The sequence below is a fragment of the Chiroxiphia lanceolata genome, chromosome 16 (assembly GCF_009829145.1).
Source record: "Chiroxiphia lanceolata isolate bChiLan1 chromosome 16, bChiLan1.pri, whole genome shotgun sequence".
Lineage (NCBI taxonomy): Eukaryota > Metazoa > Chordata > Aves > Passeriformes > Pipridae > Chiroxiphia > Chiroxiphia lanceolata.
In genome coordinates this window covers 1,844,795-1,866,715 of record NC_045652.1, presented here as the reverse complement: position 1 = coordinate 1,866,715, position 21,921 = coordinate 1,844,795, and the positions used below count along the sequence as shown (strand labels likewise).

Here is a 21,921-nt window from a genome sequence, read left to right as displayed (position 1 = left end):
TGGAGCAGCCGCTCGCTCTGACAGCTAAACCAGCGTGCGAGTATTAATAGCTCCAGACTCCCGCGGCGAGGCTGGAAGTTAACTCCTCGCCTGCCGCCTGCCCGAGCTCCAGCCGCCCTCTCCCGGCGCCGGGCGGCTGCCTCGGGGCTCGCCAGGGCTGCAGCTGAGACCTGGCAAACTCAGCCCGCCCGCCCCGGGCACGGGGTGTCACCGAGGGACCTCCGTCCCCACTGCCCGTCTGACTTCCCAGGCTCTGACACAGGAGACATTGCACAATCCGGGGGGAAATCTCTTAGCCTGGGTGCCCGTGGGTGCCCTGTGCCCTGCCAACGGTGGAGTGAGTGGCCTGGGAGCCATCCTGGAGCCATCCTGGAGCCATCCTGGAGGATTGCTCCCCACTGCAGGGCACATGACAGGAGCACCATGGTGCCTTGTGAGGGGTGTCCCTGTTCCACAGTCTGTGTCCGTGCCCCACGAGTGGCATCTTTGCCCCACAGTTGGTCTCCCTGCCCCAAGAGGGACCATTGGTACAAGGCAGGGTGGCCATGCCAGCAGTGTCCAGCTGCTCCAGGCCGATAAGCCAGGCCAGCACCCTGGGCCAGGTGCCTATGAGGCCCCATGCACTCACCATTACCCATCCACTGGGACCAGCTCAGGGACCAGCACACATCCCCCAGATCCCTGAGATCTGGTCCATCACCCCAGCCCACATCCAGAACCCTGGGACAGAAGCAAAGGGCATGTCTTTGGGAAGTGGGAGCAGGAGGACATGGAGAGGTTTCCCCAGCTTGGCCCATGGGCTTCGTCATCTCTCCCCCTGAATTATTGAGTGCATGGCTCTGCCTGCAGCATGTCTGCTCCAGCCACATCCCCAACTAATGGCAAAAATTGATGGCTTTTTAGTTCCTCATGGCCAGAAAGCTCCAGCTGTGCTGCTCTGGGTCCTGTCCCCCAGGAGAGAGATGGAACCAGCCTGGAGGGTAGTTTATCCCGATTTCATCTCATAGAATCACAGAACCATGGAATGGTTTGGGTTGGAAGGGACCTTAAAGACCATCTCATTCCTGCCATGGGCAGGGACACCTCCCACCAGCCCAGGTTGCTCCAAACCCCGTCCAACCTGGTCTTGGACACTTCCAGAGATGGGGCAGCCACAGCTTCTCTGGGCAACCTGTGCCAGGGCCTCACCACCCTCACAGGGAAGAATTTCTTCCCAATATCCCATCTAACCCTGCCCTGTGTCAGTGGGAAGCCATTCACTCTTGTCCTGTCCCTCCAGTCCTTGTCCCCAGTCCCTCTCCAGCTCTCCTGGAGCCCCTTTAGGGACTAGAAGGGGCTCTCAGGTCTCCCTGGAGCCTTCTCTTCTCCAGGCTGAACATCCCCAGCTCTCCCAGCCTGGCATAAGAGCTGTGCAGAGTGTTTGCAGTGATCCTGTTTCCATGCTGGTCCCTGTGAGCCCCTCTCCTGCCCATGGAATGTAGATGGGTACCCCCACCACAGCCAGACTCCCATGGTCCCCCAGGCCCCCCCAGTGCGGCGCCAGGGCCCTGGCACCCACCCAGGCACCCACTCACCAGGAACAGGCTGCAAGGAGCAACAAAAAATGTTAAAATTTAATGCCTCAGCTAATGGGCCGAGTGGAGCGGAGCAGAAACACAGAATAAAAGGGAACGGGCCAGTGTGTCCAGTTGCTGGGAGCCCCTGATCCCACTCCACACTGTACTTCCTGGAAGAAGGGGAGACCTTCCCTGGCTAATGGGAGCCTGCTGCCCCCTCGCTCAATAAAAACCCAGTAGTGTCAACCCAGAGAACAGCATGAACACTTGTGGCTCCTGATGGATCCCCACAGGAGCTCGTGGTTGGTGACAGACTGCTCAGGGTGGGACCTTGCTCGTGGGAGCCCAAGCTCCATCGTCCTCCTCCACCACCACCCGCAGCTCTGCTGGTGTCCCCACAAAACCCATGGGAGGCTGAGAGCAGGGAGAGGTGTGGAAGGGTAGGTCAGGACAGCCTGTTGTGTTGCCTGGGTGGGATTTTGAGGTCTGGGAAGAAGGTTGGGACAGATTCTGATCTTTGTGTAGGTTTGAAAGAAGCCACAGCCCAAATGAGTCCTTTCTCCCTGCCTGTAGGAGAGTGGAGGAGTCTCTCATTGGAGGGAGAAAGCTACCATTGCTGCTCCTCTCCCACCTGCTTCTCCGGCTCTGGAGCTGCTGGAAGGGGTGATTTGGACACTGGGATGAATTTCCAGGGCTCCCTTTCAGATACACGCAAAACATCTGACTCACAAAGCCTGCCTGGAGCTTGTTCCTGCCAGTGCTCCCCCACACCTCCTCCTCAGTGCCCTGACCCGTGGGCTTCTTTGGTCCCAGTCTAGGAGCAGCTGCCCTTCACAGGATTTGGGAAGCCATTCCTAGGGATATAATCAGTGTGCCAAAAACCCAGCATCCACATAGTCCCAGAGGAATCCCAATGGGGAGCAAAGCAGGAGGCAGGAGCACCTGGCGAGGAGCTGTGGTGGCCACAAAGGTCCCTTGCCCACCATGGCCATTGCTCATTTATCCATGGCATTCCAAATGAGTTACAGCTCAGTTTGTGGTAGGCACAATAAAGGAGATGGGAACAGAGAGGTGGGATGGGAGGGGAAGCCCTGCCAGCGGCTGGGTTGGCGTGAGGCTCAGACTCACCCTGACAGCAAAACCCCAAATGCTGCAAAACAGGAATAAAGCAATTAAATGTGATGAATATTCGAATGTGGGATTGAAGGGGCTGCAATCAAGGCTGGAGCTGTGCAGGAAGCTTGGATAAGAGGGCTTCAAATCACCTTCCAGTGCATTTGAGCGTCTGGTTGTAATAAGAATTAAGTGATAAACCATGCAGAGACAAATTATTTTCACAAATCCTGTTCCCTTGATCTCCCAAAACAGCTGTTCAGCTCCACAGTATTTCCCTTTCTTCTGTGTTTTAAAACATAAAGTTACATAAATAAAAAAAGGAGGAGGACTTCTCCTACCTTGTGGCTAGTCCAGGCACGATCCAAACCATACTGCCTCCCAGTTTGAGGAGCCCCAAACTCAAACGGGGGCTGCCACACCCAGTGATGGGTTGGATTCTATATTTTCTTTAAGATATGGCACTTGCAGCAATGGGCAGAGCCCCAGAAATGGGATAAAGCAGACCCAGGGTCTGGCATGGCCACATTTCCAGGACACACTTCTTATGCTCCAGGGATGCTGGTGGCAGAGGGAGTCCTTGCACCTCAAGTTTCAAGGATCTACAACACCACGAAGCCCCCAGTGGGATTGTGTGAGACCTGTTATTACCTGTGTGAGGCACAGGGACACTGGGAACACCCTGTTGTGTCTGTAAGATCTAAAGGGGGCCTGGAAGAAAGATGGGGACAGACTTTTTATAAGGGCCTGGAGGGATAGGACAAGGGGGAATGGCTTCCCACTGACACAGGGCAGGGTTAGATGGGATATTGGGAAGGAATTTTTGGTTTCGAGGGTTGTGAGGCCCTGGCACAGGTTGCCCAGAGAAGCTGTGGCTGCCCCATCCCTGGAAGTGTCCAAGGCCAGGCTGGATGAGGCTTGGAGCAACCTGGTCTAGTGGAAGATGTCCCTGCCCATGGCAGGGGATTGGACTGGATGGGCTTTAATGTCTCTTCAACCCAAATCATTCCATGCTTTATGATCCCTTTGCCTTGGGGCACAAAGCAAGGACAAAGACTTGCAAAGCTCAACAATCACCCTCAGCCCCACATCCTGTGCTTAAAAGCTGTTCCACCTCCTTGGGCTTTGCAGAGAAAACAGGAATAGAGAAGAAATCTCCCTGTAGGGATCCAGAAATTTGGCAGAAGGTTCTCTTCCTTCTTTTTGTTTCCCCAGCTGGCTCTGTGCCTGCAGGTCCCTCCCACCCCAGCCCGGGGAGCTGGGGCCACTTCTGTTTTGGAGACCCCAAGGACCCCACACCAGAACACAGAGTGGTGGAAGCAGTGGGTCCCCCCCTGGCTCTGCAGGCCGATGTCCTGGCTCAGCAGATCCATGTCCCTGGTTTCCCCGGTGCCTCGGAGTGTGTGTCCACACACGGCCCTGTCGGAATGACAAGTGGTGATAATGAGCTTATCCTTTTAATGATCACCATGGTAACGTGCCAGCACAGCCGCCGATCCTAATGTGAGCCCTGCTGAGGTGGCAGATCCAGGGGCTCCAGCCTCACGTCAACCCTCTGCTGGGCACGGCACAGACCTCGGCTCAGCTGGGGGGTTGCAGAGGTGTTGGAGGGGCTTGGGAGGAGTCAGAGGAGTTTTGAAGGTGCTGGAGGGATTTTGGAGATGATGGAGGGATTTTGGAGATGTCAGAGAGGTTTTGAAGGAGCCAGAGGGGGTCTGGAGGTGCTGGAGGAGCTTTGGAGGTGTCTGAGGAGTTTTGGAGGCATTGAAGAGGTTTGGAGAGGTTCTGGAGACACTGGAAACATTTTTTTGAGAGTTTAAAGGTGCTGGAGAGGTTTTACAGATTTTGAAAGGGTTTTGGAGGTTTTGGAGGAGTCAGAGGAATTTGGGAGCTATTGGAGGGGTTTTGGAGGCGTTGGAAATGTTGAAGATGTTTTTGGGGGGTTTGAAGAGGTTCTGGAGATGCCAGAGAGAGTTTGGAGAGGTTGCAGGTGTTTTGAAGGTGTTAGAGGGGTTTTGAAGGCATTGGAGAAGTTTTGGAGAGACTCTGGAGATGCTGAAGAGGTTTTTGGAGAGGTTGGAGGTGTTTTAGAGCTGCTGGAGAGATTTTGAAGGGGTTTTGGGGGAGTCAGAAGGGATTGAAGTTATTGAAAGGGTTTTGGAGGTGTTGTGGATATTTTGGAGGTGTTGGATGAGTTTTGGGGATGCTGGAGAAGTTCTGGAGGCAATAGAGGGTTTTGGAGGAAATTTTGCAGAAGTTTTTGAGGTATTGGAAAACTTTTGGAGGTGATGGAGAGATTTCAGAGAGCTTGGAAGATGTATGGAGGTGTTGGAGGGATTTTGGAGGTGTTGAAGGGATTTTGGAGGTGTTGGAGGAGCTTCGGGGAGATTTTGGAGAGGTTGGAGATATTTTGGAGCCATTGGAGGATTTTGGAGGTGTTGGCAATATTGCAGAGGCTCTGGAGAGGTTCTGGAGACAGAGCAGCTTTGGAGAGATTGGAGGGGGTTTGGAAGTGTTGGATTGATTTCAGAGGTGTTGGAGAGATTTTGGAAGCACTGGAGTGTTTTGGAGGTGTGTTGGAGAGGTTCTGGAGGTGTCAGAGGGATTTTGAGGAGACTGGAGAGGTTTGAGATGCTCAAGGGATTTTGATCTTAAAGGGGTTTTGGAGATGATGGAGAGATTTTGAGGATATTGGAGGGTTTTGGAGGAGTCAGAGAGGTTTGGGAGGCTTTGGAGGGGTGGGAAATGTTGGAGAGGTTTTGGAAAGGTACTGGAGATGTGGCAGAGATTTTGGAGAGCTTGGAGGGGGGTTGGAGACCTTGGAGAGGTTTTGGAGAGTTTTGAGAAGGTCTAGGGAGGTTGGAAGGTTTTTGGAGATGTTGGAGTGGATTTGAAGGCATTGGAGAGATTTCGGAGGTGTTGGAGGGGTTTTGAAGGCATTGGAGGGTTTTGGAGGTGTTGGAGGGTGTTTGGGAGGTGTTGGGGGTAGGTTTTGGGGCCAGTGCTCTGCCTGGGAGTGCACATGGTCATTTATCAGCATATGGCAGCTCACAGCCATTCTCTCCTGTGTGTCCAGGCAGCGTCTCCTCACCTGCACAGCTCCTTCCTGGGGAGTTCCCTCACCCTGCCTGGACCCTGGGGGGTCAGTGCTGTGCTGAGAGTGTGGAAATAAAACCTCCGTGACAGAAAATGTGCCGTGGAAAGGCCCCAGGACTGCTCAGTCCTAAGCTCCTTATTGAGCCCTGGGGACAGTTACAGCCCCATGGAGGGTTTATTCTCCTTCCTCCTGGTGTTTAATCCTCTAAAGTAAGTGCCAGCCTCTGCAATGTCCCCACAGGGGCATTGGCTGTCCCCTCAAAAGCCGGTTAAGCCGCTGGTTTCAGCCACCCCTTGTCACTGCAGGTGCCACTGAGAGTTTGGGAACCAAAAGGAATGTTTGGATCTTCATTGTTTTGGGGCTATGGTTGGTCCCAGCTTCTTGATTCTGTCAGGCAGCAGTTGGGGACTGGATTTCTCTTTATTTAACATTAGTTCACTGGATGAATGGATCTGGATCTCTCCGTTAACATCTTCTCTCCTGGCCACATTAGGCACTGGAAAACCCACGGCCACAAAGAGCTCCAGGTTGAGGCAAACCTGGGAGATGGGAATAGGAATGGGATTCTGGGCTGTGCAGCTCTGTTGTCCTTGCTGAGCAGGGCTGGCAGGGTTGGGGGTTCCCCACGCCCCAGTTCATTTAATTACTTAATTAGTTACATGGGAAGGAAGTCAGCAAACACAGAGGGTGTCCTTGGAGCTCTGCTGGGGGGTCAGGAGGAGCTGGGAGCACAGGCATCCTTGCGGACCCGGGGCGATGCCCAGATCCAGTCCCAGGGCAGGTCTGGGACCAGCACTAGCCCAAGGGTCAGGCCCAGCTCCGGGTCCCATCCCCATCCCATCCCATCCCATCCCCTCCCCTCCCCACCCGTTCATCCCATCGCATCCCATCCCATCCCATCGCATCCCATCCCATCGCATCCCATCCCATCCCATCCCATCCCATCCCATCCCATCCCATCCCACCCCATCCCATCCCATCCCACCCCATCCCATCCCATCCCATCCCCTCCCCTCCCCTCCCCGCCCGTTCATCCCATCCCATCCCATCCCATCCCATCCCATCCCATCCCATCCCATCCCATCCCATCCCATCCCATCCCATCCCATCCCATTCCCTCCCAAGCCCCGCCCCCTCCGCGCGTGCCCATCCGTAGTCCCGCCCTTGGCTCCTCCCCCACCGCGCGCGTGCGCAGTCCAGGAGCCCCGTGTTGCCGCGCGGGAAGGTCGTTTTGCGCATGCGCTCCCTTCGGGGGCGTGGCCAGGCGTGCCCGCCCCCTCCCGCGCCCCGCGAGGCGCCGCGACCTTTTCCAAGATGGCGGCGGCGGCGCGCCGCGGCTGGTTTGCGCAGGCGCCGCACCGCCGCCCGGGCCGTGATTGGCTGCGCGGGCGCGGTGAGCGCTTCCGGAGGGGGGCGGGGCGGGCCCGCGATGCGCCTGGGGTAGTCCCGGTACGGACCCGGCACGAGCAGCGGCACCGCCTCACACCCGGCACCGGCACGGGCCGCGCCCCCACCCACCGCACCGTACGACCGCAGCCCTGCCCAGCGCCCCGGGGCTCCCCGTCCCCGCCAACGGGGGAGGCCCGGGGGCTGGGCGCCGGCGGCTCTCCGGTGCCCGCGGTGCGCGGCCGGCGGGGGCTCGCCGGTGCATGGGCAGGGAGGCCCCGCCGGGCCGCCGCCCGCCATGAGATGAGCGGAGCGCGGCGTCCTGCCTAGAGCCGCCCCGGAGCCGCCGCGGCCATGGTGAGTGCGGGGACGGGACGGGACGGGCGGGGGGAACCGGGACCTGCCCGTGGGGCTGCACCCCCAGAGCCGCCCTGGTCACACGAGGAGAAAGGCCGGGAAGGCAGGAATTCCTCCTGGGAGCGCTGGTGCCGGAGGCTGTTGGGAATTACGGGTTTTCCGGCCTTACACCCGGGGAGGGTGTGCCCGGAGAAGCTGTGGCTGCCCCATCCCTGGAAGTGTCCAAGGCCAGGTTGGACGGGGCTTGGAGCAACCTGGGCTGGTGGAAGGTGTCCCTGCCCGTGGCAGGGGGTGGAACTAGATGAGTTTTAAGGTCTTTTCCAACCCAAACCATTCTGTGGTTCAGAGTCTCCGAGTTGCCGTGTTGGCCTCCAGTTTGGCCTTGGATAAGCTGCAGGAATGTCCTGGATTCTCTGCTGGAGACAGTGGCCTTCAGCTGCCTCCCAGCAGCGTCAGCCCTGTGCAATCCCAAGGAGAGATACAGAGGAGATGCAGTACAGTCTGATTTGCACAATCTTTTTTCCCCTTGATAAGGAGCCAGAGGAGACATCTTTGGTCCTTTGGGTGCAGGCAGAGCCAGGCTGGGAGGTGGGAATTGCCTCCAGAGGATCGTGGTGCTGCTCACTGTCACCATACCACAACTGCTGTTCTGATTTCTCCCTTGTTCTACCCACAGGGAAGCCTTCTCTCCCAGTATTTATTGGGCTGACAAAGAGAAGCCACAAACATACACTTTGCAGTTGGTCAGTGAGTGGAGAGATGTTTTCAGCAGCTCGTGGGAATCTTCCTGCCCTGTCTCCCCCAGAGAGTCCCACTGGGCACAGATAGTAGTTTCTGATCTAATTTTCAGCACCTTTCTCACATAAGCTGACTTAAATGCTGCAGGGTCAGGCCTTGCACCCATTTTCTTTTGGAGTTTGGGATCTTGGTTGTGAATTTCTTCACTTAAGAACTGAAATAATCACATCTGCTCATTGTTTGATGTGCTCTTTGCTGGTTTATTGAAACCTTGCTCTCTGGAGCCCATTATGTTGAGCTTCATTAGTCCCTTTGAGAGGCTTTGCTGCTCCATATGGGGTCTACTGGGGTGGGATATGGTCTCCTCAATAAATACAAGTAGTAGCCTGTTGCTCCTGGGTGTGTGGGGGTGAGGGATGTACCTGCTGTGCCTGCCTGCTCAAGGTGGGCTCCTGATGTGTCTGCCACATGCCACAGGTCCTTCTAGATTTAGCTTCAGCCAAAGGGGGATATTTTTGAGGTGGATTCGTCTTAGTGAACCCCCCAAGTTCAAAAAGATGAATAAATATTGTGGTTTGGAGGATTTGGTAGACCACTTAAAATTGCAGGTGGCAAAAGCACTTCTTAATTCTTCCCCTGCCTTGAGATGGACACACACATTTATCCTCCTGAATTACACCATGTTTGCTTCCTTTTGCCATCAGCATCCACCATTTGGCTCAGCCACAAGCCCTGCCTTGGGAAATGGGAACAGCCACCGGACTGTGCTGCACCATTTACTGTTGTAACTCCTCATGTGACTCCTGGGCAAGATTTTCCTGCTGTTTCCATTTCCTTGGAGCTTACAGATGGGCATGTTCTGCTGCTAGTGCGCCTCCTTCCTGGAAACAGTTGGAAAAGGGGGAAGATGAGCTGCTGGAAGGCATCCTGGGAACAAATAAAACATAATTAAACCCTGCTGTCAGGAATACAGGCTCATGTAAGCAGATTTTCGTAGTGGAGTTGAATTGGGTTGATCTGGAATGGAGTGAGCAGTGATGAATTAGAGCTTGATTAACTGGGGAGGAATTTTGAGAGGAAATTGTGAAGTCTGAGCACCCAGCAAAGGCAAGAGGGAAACCAGTGATGCACAGTGAGCTCAGAAACTGCACATGCTGTGGAACAGGTGCCCATTTGCTGGGCTTAGGTGCCACTAATGGCTCAGAAATCTTCATGCCACTATTAAAACTTAGTTTCAGAAGAAGCTTGAGTCATCCTTGGCTTTCAGAGGTGTTTGTGAAGAGCAGCCCTGCTGTGCTGAGCTCTGATCATCCCTGTGTGGTGGTTCCTGTGGCTGCTCTTGCACGTTGTGACTCTAAAAGCGTTTGTGCAGTGTCCAGTTTGGGGCTTCCTGTGAGGAAGGGGGGTCAGCAATGAGGATGTCATGACATGTCCATAGGGAAAAGAATCTTGCAAAATCAGTTGGGTTTCTGGGGAGTTAAATCTCTAAACACAGAGTAACTAAATCCAACTTCAAGCTTTTCTCTTCTTTCACAGGCCACAAATTATTATATAGTTTCAAGCTCAACTTTTAGGATCTTTCTACGTGATTTAGTGAACAGCTTCAGAATAAATATTGTTTGTGGCACTAATCCTTGAAGGCATTTGTTTTGTCTCATCACTCATTCCTTCACCTTTGTTCCCCTTGCACTGGTGCAGATAAACAGTCTCTGAGGCCCTCAGAGCTCAGTCAGGAGCTCCCCAGCAATCCTGTCACCTGGGAATTGCATTTGGAACTCCCACATGAGGCTGAAGTCGGGTGATTGCCTCCTAGGCAATGTATTCTTCAGTTATGTGGGATTTGTGTTCTGCCAGCAACGAGGCCAGCTTAGGAAAGGGGACTTCTTGCAGGAAATGCTGCTGTGTGAGGTGTGGGATCAGAGGGGTTGGAGAACAGGCTCCTCATGGAACAAGTCACAGTTCCCTCAGGTTGTCACTGAGTGTGGAGCCACACAGGGAGCAGACAATGAAAGTGGCAGCACAGATCCCAGGAATCCTGTGTCCTCGTTCTCTGTGTGACAAATATAGCTGCAGAAATGGGAGTAGGCAGTGGTTGTCTGTAGCCTGGATCTCTGAGTTTCCCACAGCAGCATCCTTGCTTTTATTTTACAGCCTCTATTATCACCTTCCCAGTTTTTTGGCAGTAAGTGCTGTTGTATTCTTACACTTGAAGCTACCTTGATGATGGTTTAGGCCTTCCATTCACTAAGGAGAAAAGAGTGTGTGGATTGCAGCACATGCAGCCAGGTAATGCTGGTGAGCCACAGGGTATCTGGCACTCTTGGTTGCCAAGGAGCTCCTGCTGAATTACCAAAATAGCTCCTGTTGATTCTGTGTGTCAGAGTAGCTGAGCTGCTGGCCTTAGGCTGGATCAGGTCTGTGGGAGGTGAACCAGAGCTGGTTTTGGGATCACTCCTGGTGTTGGCTGTGCAGATGGCTGAGGATGTTGTGACAGGAGGCAGCAGCAGCTTCTTGCTCCTCAAAGCCCCCCTGCCTGGTTGTCCCATCATGCTGGAGACATTCAAACAATGCCAGGGCTGCTCTGGCTGTTGGTGAAACACGTGAGCTGCAGGGATGGCAAGAGATGGAGAGGATGCTGATGTTGCACAGGCAGGAAGTGCTGGCACGTGGTGAGGTGGGCTCTGCCTCACCGGAGGTGTTTGTGTGAGGAGGGAGCGGAGTGTCCTCCCTCCCTCCCTGCCCTCAGTGCCAGCTGAAGTGCAGCACCAACACTGCACCACTGTGGTGGAACCTGAGCTTCTGTCTGCTCCCTGTACATCTCCCTTATGTACAGCTTACCACTAAAAGTAAACCCTTTGTACAACCATTCTGACTCACTACTGAGCAGAGAGATGAGAGAATAGGAACTCGGAAGTTCTGGCCTCAGTTCCAACATCTGGCTTCCTTTTTGGACTGGCAAGTCATGTTATAACTCTGTACCCCCCAGTTATCTCCACTTATTAAATCATTAAACTGGAGGTGAGACCTAATGCTGGTGATTTTTCCCATCTTCTCTATCTCTGCAGCAAAGTCTGTGCAGCTCCAGAGAGGAACTGAGGCTGTAGCAGGAGAAAGAGCTGGTGTCTGCCAAGGATGCTCCCCCCAGAAGAAAAGCTTTTTCTCTGAGGAAAACAGCTCATTTAGCAGAATGGTTGTCCATAATACCTTTCAAGATCTATAATAACTACAATCCATGCATATTTCAAAGACTTGGGTAGCTAAACTTAGGCTGCCCTGTCGCCAGGAGGACTAAAAGGTGTCCAGGTAGAATTATTGAGCCTCAAGGTTGAGTAAATGAGTTTGAAAAGCTCGTTTCATAGATAATGCTGAGAGATGGGTGGTGGTGGTTGGAATTATTTCAGTAGAAAAGCATTAGAACCTGGCAGGTACTGCCAAGCTCATACCGTGGGGTTCAGCACTGTGACTGTTCCTGAAATCTCCAAGGAATCTGGGTTGGGTTTGGTGAATTTAGTACACATTATTAGATGTTGTAGTTTAGAGCAGGGGGAATTAGCTGCTATTGATGTTGTTATATTTCCAACAGGTGTTAGTATATGCAAAGTAGAAGAGAATGGAGCTTTTTTATGTACAGGCTGATATGTGTCTGGTAAAATGTGTCCTAAAATCCTTCCAATATCCCTTTATCAGTCAGCAGATATTTCAATATTTCCTGGTAGTAATTATATTTGTATTTGAGTCACTGCTGCCTTGGCTCTCTCTGCATCCCAGGTGTTAACATGGTAACCTTCTCCTTTTAGAGAATTAAAAACCAAGGCCTTTGCTGCTTTGTTTTATCAAAATAAAATTCTTTCAATCCCATTTAGATCAAATAATCCTTGGAATCCCATTTATTAAGTGTGCAGCATGTGCCCGTTCTCCTGTGAAGGCCTCACTGTTCCAACCAAAGTGTAAATATTAACAGTTTGGTAGAGGAAAAAATTTGGCTTTTTCCTACTGATTCTGATGGTCAAGGACTTGCTTGCTCATCCAGGGTTTTATTTGTCAGTCTTCTGAGGAGAGCTTCTGTCCTCTGGAATTTTGGGAGTGACGCAGCTTCTCCTGGGCTCAGAAGCACCCACAGCTTATGAAAGGTGTTCTGGTGGTGAAGCAACTCTTTACCAGCCTTACCTTCCCTCCACACACATTTTATCCATGTTTCTGCTTTCTGTTTACAGGCAGGATACTTTCACTCCACCAGAACTGTTCCAGGCTCTTCTAGCAACACCACAAATTCCTTAATTTTTTTCCCCCAATCCCTCCTCTGTGTGGATCATGCCTACAATTCCATTTCTTTTCCCATTTCCCAACACTTTGCATTCATGCTCCAGATAACTTTTTATTTGTTTCAGCATCTCCAAGTTTACAGCTGGATCTCTGGGTGTATTTTTAGCAGTTTGACTTAATATTTTATTACAGCTTTAATGCAACATGGATTTCTTCCCAAGAGGGATTGTCCTGATTCCTTTTTGTCCCCTCTTTGGAGAAGGAAGCTGCTCATCTGTTTTGTATACTGGCTTGTCAGGATGCCAAAGCCAGCACTGGATGCAGCTTTCCAGAGGAAAGAGTGAGGGGTTTTTTCCTTAGGAGAGATAATTTTGCCTGAAAAAGCTGCGTTGTGCTTGGTTGATTCTCTCCTGCTTCAGTGGGTAAGAACAGAACAAGGTTTCTTCTGCACTGCAATACCACCCAAATTTTTGGGGGTTGAGGGCAACTTCTTCCATGGAAGTTTGTTCCAGTGATGATTTTCCTGGAGTAGTAGCTGGTGCTGGAGAACTGGATGTTTAAAATCAGGGTCTGGAGGGGATAATGTAAAAACAGCTACTCTGTATGGCTGGATTTGTTGTTCCCCATGCTGTTACTCTGTTCCTTTGCTTGTGAGGGATAAGATGGAATTTTCTACAATTCCTTGGCTTGCTTTTTGCAAGTGTGAAGGAAACAAAGAGGAGGAGGATGTGATCCATGACCTCTGACATGGAAACATGAGGTAGGTGCTCAGGAGCAATGCAACTCCTGCTCCCATCCGTGGCTGGGGGCTGCACCAGCTGCTCCTCTGATCCCACCCCAGGAGATGCAGTTTTTGGGACTGGGGAAAGGTGGAGGAGGAGAAGGAGCTTTGGTTTGCAACAGCTGCTCTTTCTTGTTTCCTGGTGCTTGATGAAGTGGTTTGGGTTGTGTTGACCAAAGCCTGGTTGTGTGTTGGCGGTTTGGATTCTCCTGGCCCCAGGGCAAATATCCCTATATTGGCCCACTGGATTCCCCCCAGTTGTGAGGCAGGTCCTGGAACCTTTCCCAGAGGCTGAACACACTGGTTGTCCCAGCAGGAGATGCTGTTGTGGAATACCACAAAGTGCAGTACCATTGCAGATACCAATATCTTGTTTTTTCTTTGATTGGACTGGGTGTTCTCTCCGCATGAGCTGTCCTTTGGAAACATTTTAATGAATAAAAGGAATCTTAGAGTTATTCCCATGGTGTTATCCATGATGGTTCCATTGTACACTCTTAAATGCCCGACACAACTTGCTCTTGTCAGGAATTAAATTTGGAATATCACAGTCTTTTTTTCTTCACTTTGGCAGGGGCAAGGGTCTGAAAATTCCATATTTTTGTGTAGTGGAATCATTCCTCTTTGGCAATCAGGTCTGCTGGTGTCATATTCTGGGTGAGGTATAATCCTGCCCCCAGGTTTGCCCCAAACCTCGCAGTGATGTCACTGTCTGTAGCCAGGTGTTGGGACAGGTTTTTCCCCGTGGTAATGGGCTTGATACTGCCAAGCAGAAGTGGATGCTGGAAGTGGACTTGGAAAAATCCCAGGAGGATTTGCCTTTCTGCAGCTGCATGCTGAATAATTGTTTTTTCTTGCATTCACTTTCTTTTTGGCTTGTCCTAGTGCTTCCCATTTCCAGCTCCACATATGTGCAGACTTCCAGAGACTCCTTCACTTGGGGCTGCAAACAACTGTGATTCAGGGTGTTTCTCTGGATGTTATTGTGACATGTCTGTAGGCTGAGATAAATAAGGATTTCTTTGCAGCTTTGCAGATGGTGAAATATCTGAGAAGTGTTTTAAAAAATCTGTTAATGCATCTTGGACTCCTTAGAACTGATCCACAAACATGTTGGGTTCACCATTCCTGTCACTTGGACATCTCTTTTTCTGCTCTTCTCTCTGGTCAAAGGACCTGCCACACTTGAACAAGTGGTGAGGAGCAAGTTTTTCAGCATTTTTAAGTGTCAAATACTCATCTGTAAGAGCAAGAATAGTGTTCTCTGTAGGAAGACTCATGAAAACCACAGGAAGTACATAGACCTGTTGGAGAGAGTCCAGAGGAGGCCACGGAGATGCTCCAAGGGCTGGAGCCCCTCTGCTCTGGAGCCAGGCTGGGAGAGCTGGGGGGGTTCACCTGGAGAAGAGAAGGCTCCAGGGAGACCTGAGAGCCCCTTGCAGGGCCTAAAGGGGCTCCAGGAGAGCTGGAGAGGGACTTGGGAAAGGGATGGAGGGACAGGACAAGGGGGAATGGCTTCCCACTGACACAGGGTTAGATGGGATACTGGGAAGGAATTTTTGGCTTTGAGGGTGGTGAGGCCCTGGCACAGGTTGCCCAGAGCAGCTGTGGCTGCCCCATCCCTGGAAGTGTCCAAGGCCAGGTTGGATGGGGCTTGGAGCAACCTGGGCTAGTGGAAGGTGTCCCTGCCCATGGCAGGGGATGGAATGGGATGATCTTTGAGATCCTTCCAACCCAAACCATTCCATGACTCTGTGATAGTTGTGGGGTTTTTAAGCAGACTTCAGCTAAAATGGCTATACTTGGTACCTTTTGTAGGTTCATTTGACACACTGCTGCCCATCTTTTGCTGTTCTGGAACATTTGAGTATGGCCTTTTGCCATCTGCCTGTTTAGCAGTCGGGTTAATTGACCTAAAACTGGGGAGGAAGTGTTCTCTCAGTGGGTGAAGCTGCCTTTGGGGCAGCCCTGTGGTCCTGCTTGTGCAAGCCTGATTTGCTTATGCAGGGAAAAGGGAAGTGATTTGAACCCTGTGACCATGGTTGCAGAGCTCCTGCACTAGCATTGCCTTACAGGAAAGGATGGGATCCCTCTCCAAGGTGTCACAGGCTGTGGGACATCCCAGGAACCCAGCAAAAATGAATGGATAGACCAAAGCACTGAGTTTGCAAACCTGTTCTTTTACAGAGGTGTTTCCAGGCTCCACTGCAAAATTTTACATTAATTCTGTACTCTGGGAGAGAACCAGTCACCTTGCAGTGTTTTAGCATCTGGAAAGTGGCACATGCCCAGCTGGTCACCCTTGGCAGATGCTCAACCTTGTGCTGTGTCTGAAGAACGGGTTTTGCTTGGTTTTTGCTGATAACACACAAAGCAAAAAGTTATTATCACTGGTGGCTTAAAAAGCAGTGGACAGCAGCTCAGAACTGTGTGAGCTACTGAGGAAGATCTGATGGCTGTGGCTGGATTGTCAGATTTAAGTCCAAAAAGTAACTCAAGAGGCACCTGGGCCTGCTTTGGTGATGTGCAGGATATTGATCTTGAGGAATCTGTTTTGGGCACTTCTGCATTTCTCAGCTGTATATTGCTATTTTAGCAACTGCTTGTTTAGGAAAATACTGTGTTGCTAAGCCTTTTCCAGCAGCTAAACCACAAGAAATCAATTAGGAAGTCGTGGGCACGTGACCGAGCGCCGGGGACCCAGAAATCATTCTTGGGCTCGTCTTCAGCAAGAGTGTGGCTTGAAACAGCACTGCCTCAATCTGCCTTTGCTTATCCTAGCTTGCTGTGATTGTTTTATTCCTTTGGTGGGTTTCTAAGAACATTTCTAGGTATTGAAGCAAATGGGATTGCTGGGTGGAGGGCAGCGACTGCTGGGCTTGGTTATGTGGGTTAAGAGTTACTGGTGTAGAAAGAATCATACTCAGACACTTGAGCCTGTTAATCAAAGTTCAACCTTAAAACCTGATGCCTGGTTAACTGAACCTGCCTGTCCAAGAAGATTTAAGAAATAAGATCCCTTGTGTATTGAAAAGGTGCTGATTACTTGTGGAGCAGGCAGTGTTACAGGGAAGATGATCTGTGTCCTGATCGACACATCAGGTTGTCTGTCACTGCTGGCTCTCCGGAACCTGTTCCACGGTGCTCGGCCTGGGGTTGTGTTTAATCCTTAGCTGATGTTTCAGCTAAACACATTGGTTCCTGAAGTGCAGCCTGGGGTTCCTGAATGGGCCAGTTGGACAGGCAGCAAGACTTTAAGCAGCTCTGGTGCTGCCCTGAGCTTCGGCGCCGCAGGGAGATGGAGAGGAGCGTCGTGCCTTTATTCCTCTGCCAGTTGCCTCGAGGTACAACAGCAATCTACGAATTTTATCCCACAATTTAAGCAAAAAGTCTGCTAGAACAGAACTGAGTTTGCAGAATCCCTGTCTGATCAGTGAACTGTTGAAGTTGTGGCCCTTGAGTGACCCAGGTAAGGGGGTCAGTTCTGCAGCCAGAGATCTTGACACGGCACCAGGAGCCTGAACTGTCCTCAGAGCACAGAGTGAGGCCAAGTCTAGTTTCGGTTCTTTAAACCACAAAAACATCTCCGAAATGCAACAAGGAAACTGAGAGTAAAGGCTGAGCCCTGTCTTGATACCATCAGCAGTGCACTGCAGGGGAGCACGTATGCTCTGGGCTCCTCCTGTAAGACCTCTGAAAAGGAGGTCCTGGGAATTGGTGTGAAATTCCCAACTTCTACAATTATTGGTAAAAATGATTAAATACAGAGAGTAACGCTGCCTTTGAGCTCAGAGCTCTGCCCCCACCCCCAGCATGTGTTCATCCTTTCTGGAGGATGTGTTGAGTGCCCTACAACTCTTTTAAAAACACTTCATAATTCTGCTTTTGTTGCTAAAAATAGTAGTGCACTTCTGCCACGAATTTCAGTGCACTGAGTGACCCAGGGCTGTTGCAGGGGTGCTCTGGAGTGATGATCCTGCCTATTGTCACCCATAAAAGAAGGCTTGAAATGATCCACAAGCTTTCTGAGAGGATGATTACTGATTTCCTTGTTCATTATCATGTTAGTGTTGGGACAGGAAGGGGCTCTGAAAGACACCCTGGTAATTCTTAAATAAATAAATTACTACCTTAGCACACATGCATGTTAGTATTAGTAATACTAATAATATATAAGTGTATTATTAAGATTATAAAAATACAGAAGGAAGAAAATTCAGCAGCTGGAGTGTAGTTGTTTGTATTTTTATGTATGTGACTGTGCTATTAATTAACTGCACAACATGGGAAGCAGAAGGGTCTGAAGTGGAAGAGGATGGGACTCTAATTAGCAAAGGCAGGGTGATAATGAGTTATTTTATACTGGTGCTGTGCATGAATTTTCTTTTTTCTTAACCCTGTGCACTGTCTGCTGATGGCCTTATAGCAATTCCTGCTGGGAATGCATCCAACAGCCAGGTTTCACTTGGTGTCCCTCCTCTCCTGCAGGAGTTGCCCACAAGCTGGTAGATGTAGCTGATAGTCATTTTAGCAGATAAATGTGCTAAGATCCAAATCTTGATAACCAGGAGGAGGCTCAGTTGTGTGTCTTGCTGGGCTCTGTGTCTTGCACAGGATATGGTAGGAGAGGGGGTGGCTGGGATTGGGATGCAGGAGAAGGCTCCAAGAAGTGAGGAAGCCAGGGAGAGATCTGCATTTGGTGTCAGTACATGTTGTAGGGGGTTTGGGGGGTGGTGGGTGTTAGATACAGTGTGAAAAGGGCCTCAGCAGTGCAGGTACTGAGGGGAGGGGTGGAACAGGAGTGGGCGTTGGAATTAAAACCATGATGGGTGCAGAGGGTGGTGAGTAACAATTCCCCAACAGAACTCCTGTCCTCTTTGTTTGGAGCTGCAGAAGGGATTCAGTCTGCAGTGACGTGCAGCAGTGCGAGGGTTTTTCCCACCTGCCACTGGAGGAGGTGTTTGGACGCTTTGTGTGGTGTAAAATCCATTCTTCCACATCAGGAAGGTGTTCCAGTGCTGCCTGGAGGATGAAGTCACCTTTGTAACGTTGCAGCTGCAATTAACATCTTACTAAAAAAAGCTTTGGGGAGGGATTGCTTTAATTTTGGTTTGGAGCGATACCCATTTCCAAACACATTAGGAAAAACCTGAACTGCCATAACCCTCTTACAGTTGTCACCAGCCTGAGTTGCCATATTTAGAATATTGATGCTCTAATGGCAAACATTAAAAGGTTAACAGCTTGTGTTTTTATGGCAAAGCATTAGAGAAAAGCTTTCCTCTAAACGAAACAATCCCCTCGGAGAATGTAAAATGAAATAAAAAATAGAAGAGGAAGTGAACTCTTTTAAAAAAAGTGCTTGTGGAAAAAATGGAAATGGCTTTAGAAAGCACTTCTTCCAGAATGATCAGGTACTTTTTTAAGGGGTAGATTGTCTCTGGTTATATACAAACTTAAATTAGCATTGAATTATCCATTAGTGTAAATGTGCAATGTCTAAATTGAAATCCAAAGATCATTCCCCCGTTGTTTACTGGAGTTGGATGAGTAACTCATTCTACCCAAAGACTTTAGTCATAGTCTGCAACCTAAACTAAGCTTGTTCTGGAGTCAGCAGCAGGGGACAAAGATTTTGCTTCTCCAGAGCCTTACTGAGGTGCAGTTCAATACTGAACAGCCTGAATGCAGTAAGTTGGCAGCTATTTTTTTCCTTAGTCAGCAGAAATCATAAATGAGAAATGACTCACACAACTTCAAATGTAATTGGAGATAGCCCTGAAATCAGCTGGTGGTGTAGATCCTTCTTTTGGTGCTCAAGTGGATGGAGAATCATTGCATGTGCAAGTTCTTGGTAGCAAATCTTGTGTTTTCTGTCAGAATGGAGCTGTTTGAGTTGTGAACCTGTAATTGTTCTGGTTGTACAATGAGGGCATGGAAGGTTGGAGTCCGTAGATAAATGGAATGAGTAAACAGCTCCACACCTCCCTCCTGATAACGTATGAAACACCTTTAGCAAACTTAATGAGGGGAAATGGGATGGGAAGGACAGAGGTTGACAGTGGCTCTCCCTCACTTGATCCATATCAAGTCATGCTTGGGTCACATGGGACAATTCCAGGAGGAGCAGAACTGTGGCACAGACCCAATCCAGCACAGCAGCACTTCAAAGGACCGTTCTGGGGAGAATCAGCTGTGACACACCTCTGAGATGTTATTTTGACCCCATTGCCAGGTCAAAGTGTGGATATCCTGTTGGAGCATGGACAGTAGCTGTGGGTGTGTTGGCATTTAGCCGTGTTTGCTTTCACCTCTCACTGCCTTGTTCCCCTAACGGAGCTGTGATGAGGACATCACCTTTGCCAGAGGATCTGCTGAATTTGGCAGCCAGGATCCTCCCTGTGGCTGCCTGTGGGTCAGAACTCAACTGCAGTGTTCAGGCAGTGGAGCTGGTGTGGATGGTGACGTGTCACATCTTACCTCAAATACTGGTAGTGAACTGCAAAGCTCTCCTGGTGAGAAGCTCACAGTACTTGCTCTGCAAACACAAGTCATAGAACTGAGTATATTTCCCTCAAATGGTTGGCAGAAGAGAGGAATAGTATTTCCTGAGGGTTTGATCCAGCCCTGGGAGGCACTAGGGGTAAGAGAGGTCAGATTGTACACTTTGTGAAAGTGTATAGTGGGAAGTATTTCTATTTTAACAGTTGAATATTTAGTGATGCCTTGTGAAGATGAGGCAAACTGCCATTACCCAGAATGTCTGTAGTAAATTCTGCTGCTGATGGTCCTGACTTTCCTTGGAAACCTTTAAAAATGGAATTTGTGCATGTCCCAAATGGCTGATTTTCAGAGCAGAAACTGAACTCCACCTTGCTGGTTCTGGCTGCCCGTGGGATGGGATCTTGTCCTGAAGCAGTCCTTAGTACCTGTGCTGCTCCGTGCCAGGATTCATGGCATTCTCTTCATGACAGTGGTGGTGCTTTCCTGCCCTTTTCCTCAATGCAGAGTAAACACAGAGCCCTAGAAGAAGGCAAACTCACAATAACATGAGCAGTAACAGAGAAAATATTCCAGCAGGTACAGCCACATCTTACAGCTCTACCTTGATTGGAGTCTCACTCATCTGCTCTCTGGGCTGTCTGGGTGCAGTGGTTTTCCCCTGCAGCTCGTTATCTCAGTGGCCTCATTATCAGGGCCTTTGCTGGCGAGGTGGGTGATGACCACGTGCTCCAGGATCTGGTTAACTTGAGGAATCCCCAAAGGCATCAGCAAACACAGATCCTTTGTAACCCAGCCCGGGCTAGAAGGGGATGCACATGCTGTGCCCACAGGTAGGGAAGACCTGGGAGGCTCCTGCTTGCAGAGCCAATCCTGGGTTGGGTTTTGGTTACTTCAGACAATTTTTCCTTCTTCACCTTTGGCCTCTGGGATAGCTGGGAGAAGTCAGACAAGAGAAGAAAACAGTCTTGGAGGTCATGCTGTTTCTTTGTGCCCAAGTTGGCCTTGGCTGCTGGACAGCCTGGGCTTTTTGCATTAAATGTTTGTGTTGCGCTCTCTGGTTTGTTTTTCTGCTTTTGACACGTTGAACATAACGACGGTGGTGTTCTGCTATGAAAGATTAAGTGTGTTCCTAGGAGGAGGCTCTGTCATCTTCCAAATCTCAGTGCTGAAGTCAATGGAGGACGTGGCAGATGCTCAGGATTTATGAGAACTCTGTAATTTATTTCCAAAAGTAGGAAATAAATCTTGACTCTTGGGAAAAAATCGACTTATCTCAACTACTCTTCCTGAAGAAGGATTCAATTAACTCTCCAGAGATGATGGGGCTCTGCCATCCTGTGAAGAACTGAGAGTTCTCTGTGAATTGAGGTGATCTTGATCTTTTCTGGTGGAAAGCGGAGTGTGAGAACAGGGGGAATTTGCATCAAATTGATCTACCTGAGGTTTGGAAACTTCTCTTGGGGGGTTTGCCATCTCTCTGTTGGAGAGCTCTTGCTTGAGTTGGTTTTCCTGGGGACTTAATCTAGTGGGGAGGGTCTCCTGCTGCTTGGCCCTTGGGAAAACTGCTCTGTGTGGGACTGGGAACTCGCAGGAGCCTGGAGTGTTTCTCCAGTTGCCTCATGTGCTCATCTCTGCCGAGGGCTGGCAGGCATGGGTTTTGTTTCTGTTTTGGCATTTTTTGAGGCAGAACTTTCAGTTTTCTTTAATAGTTGACTTTGTTCCTGTGCAGAGGATGGTTGGGGCTCGAATCTTGATGCATTTATTAGTGATAGAATGAGTTGAAAACATGAGAAGCACAGCTAATGGTGTGGTCTGTACTGTAGCAGGACTGTTTCTAAGGTTGTTACCTTGCCAGAATAAAATCAGCCCAACTCCAGAGAGCTCCAGGACTATAGTGACCCTGCAATGGTTATGTGCTAATCCTGATAATTTTATTTAGAACTTAAAAACACTGAGCTATAACTGATGATTTCCCATAATAAAAGCTAAATTTGAGGATGGGGGGGGATGTTCCTCTTGTATCAGATTGCTGAATACTTTTATGTTGCTTTTCCAAGTGCGGGAAATTCCTTAATCTTTCAAGCTTCTACTTCCTGAGCTGTGGGATGGCACCAGGGCAAAGACAG

The 21,921-nt window shown here is 50.2% G+C and overlaps 1 protein-coding gene across 2 annotated transcripts in view; it reads left to right on the top strand.

Moving 5' to 3' along the window:
• Positions 1-7,191: 7,191 nt before the first annotated feature.
• Positions 7,192-21,921, top strand: part of XPO6 (exportin 6) — a 55,998-nt gene continuing 41,268 nt past the window's right edge. The window contains exon 1 of one of the 2 annotated variants that reach the window (XM_032704158.1): positions 7,192-7,509. In XM_032704158.1, the coding sequence (XP_032560049.1) occupies positions 7,507-7,509 (3 nt within the window). In that variant the 5' untranslated portion in view covers positions 7,192-7,506. The remainder of the gene's footprint in view (positions 7,510-21,921) is intronic. The other variant, XM_032704157.1, reaches the window with a different exon arrangement.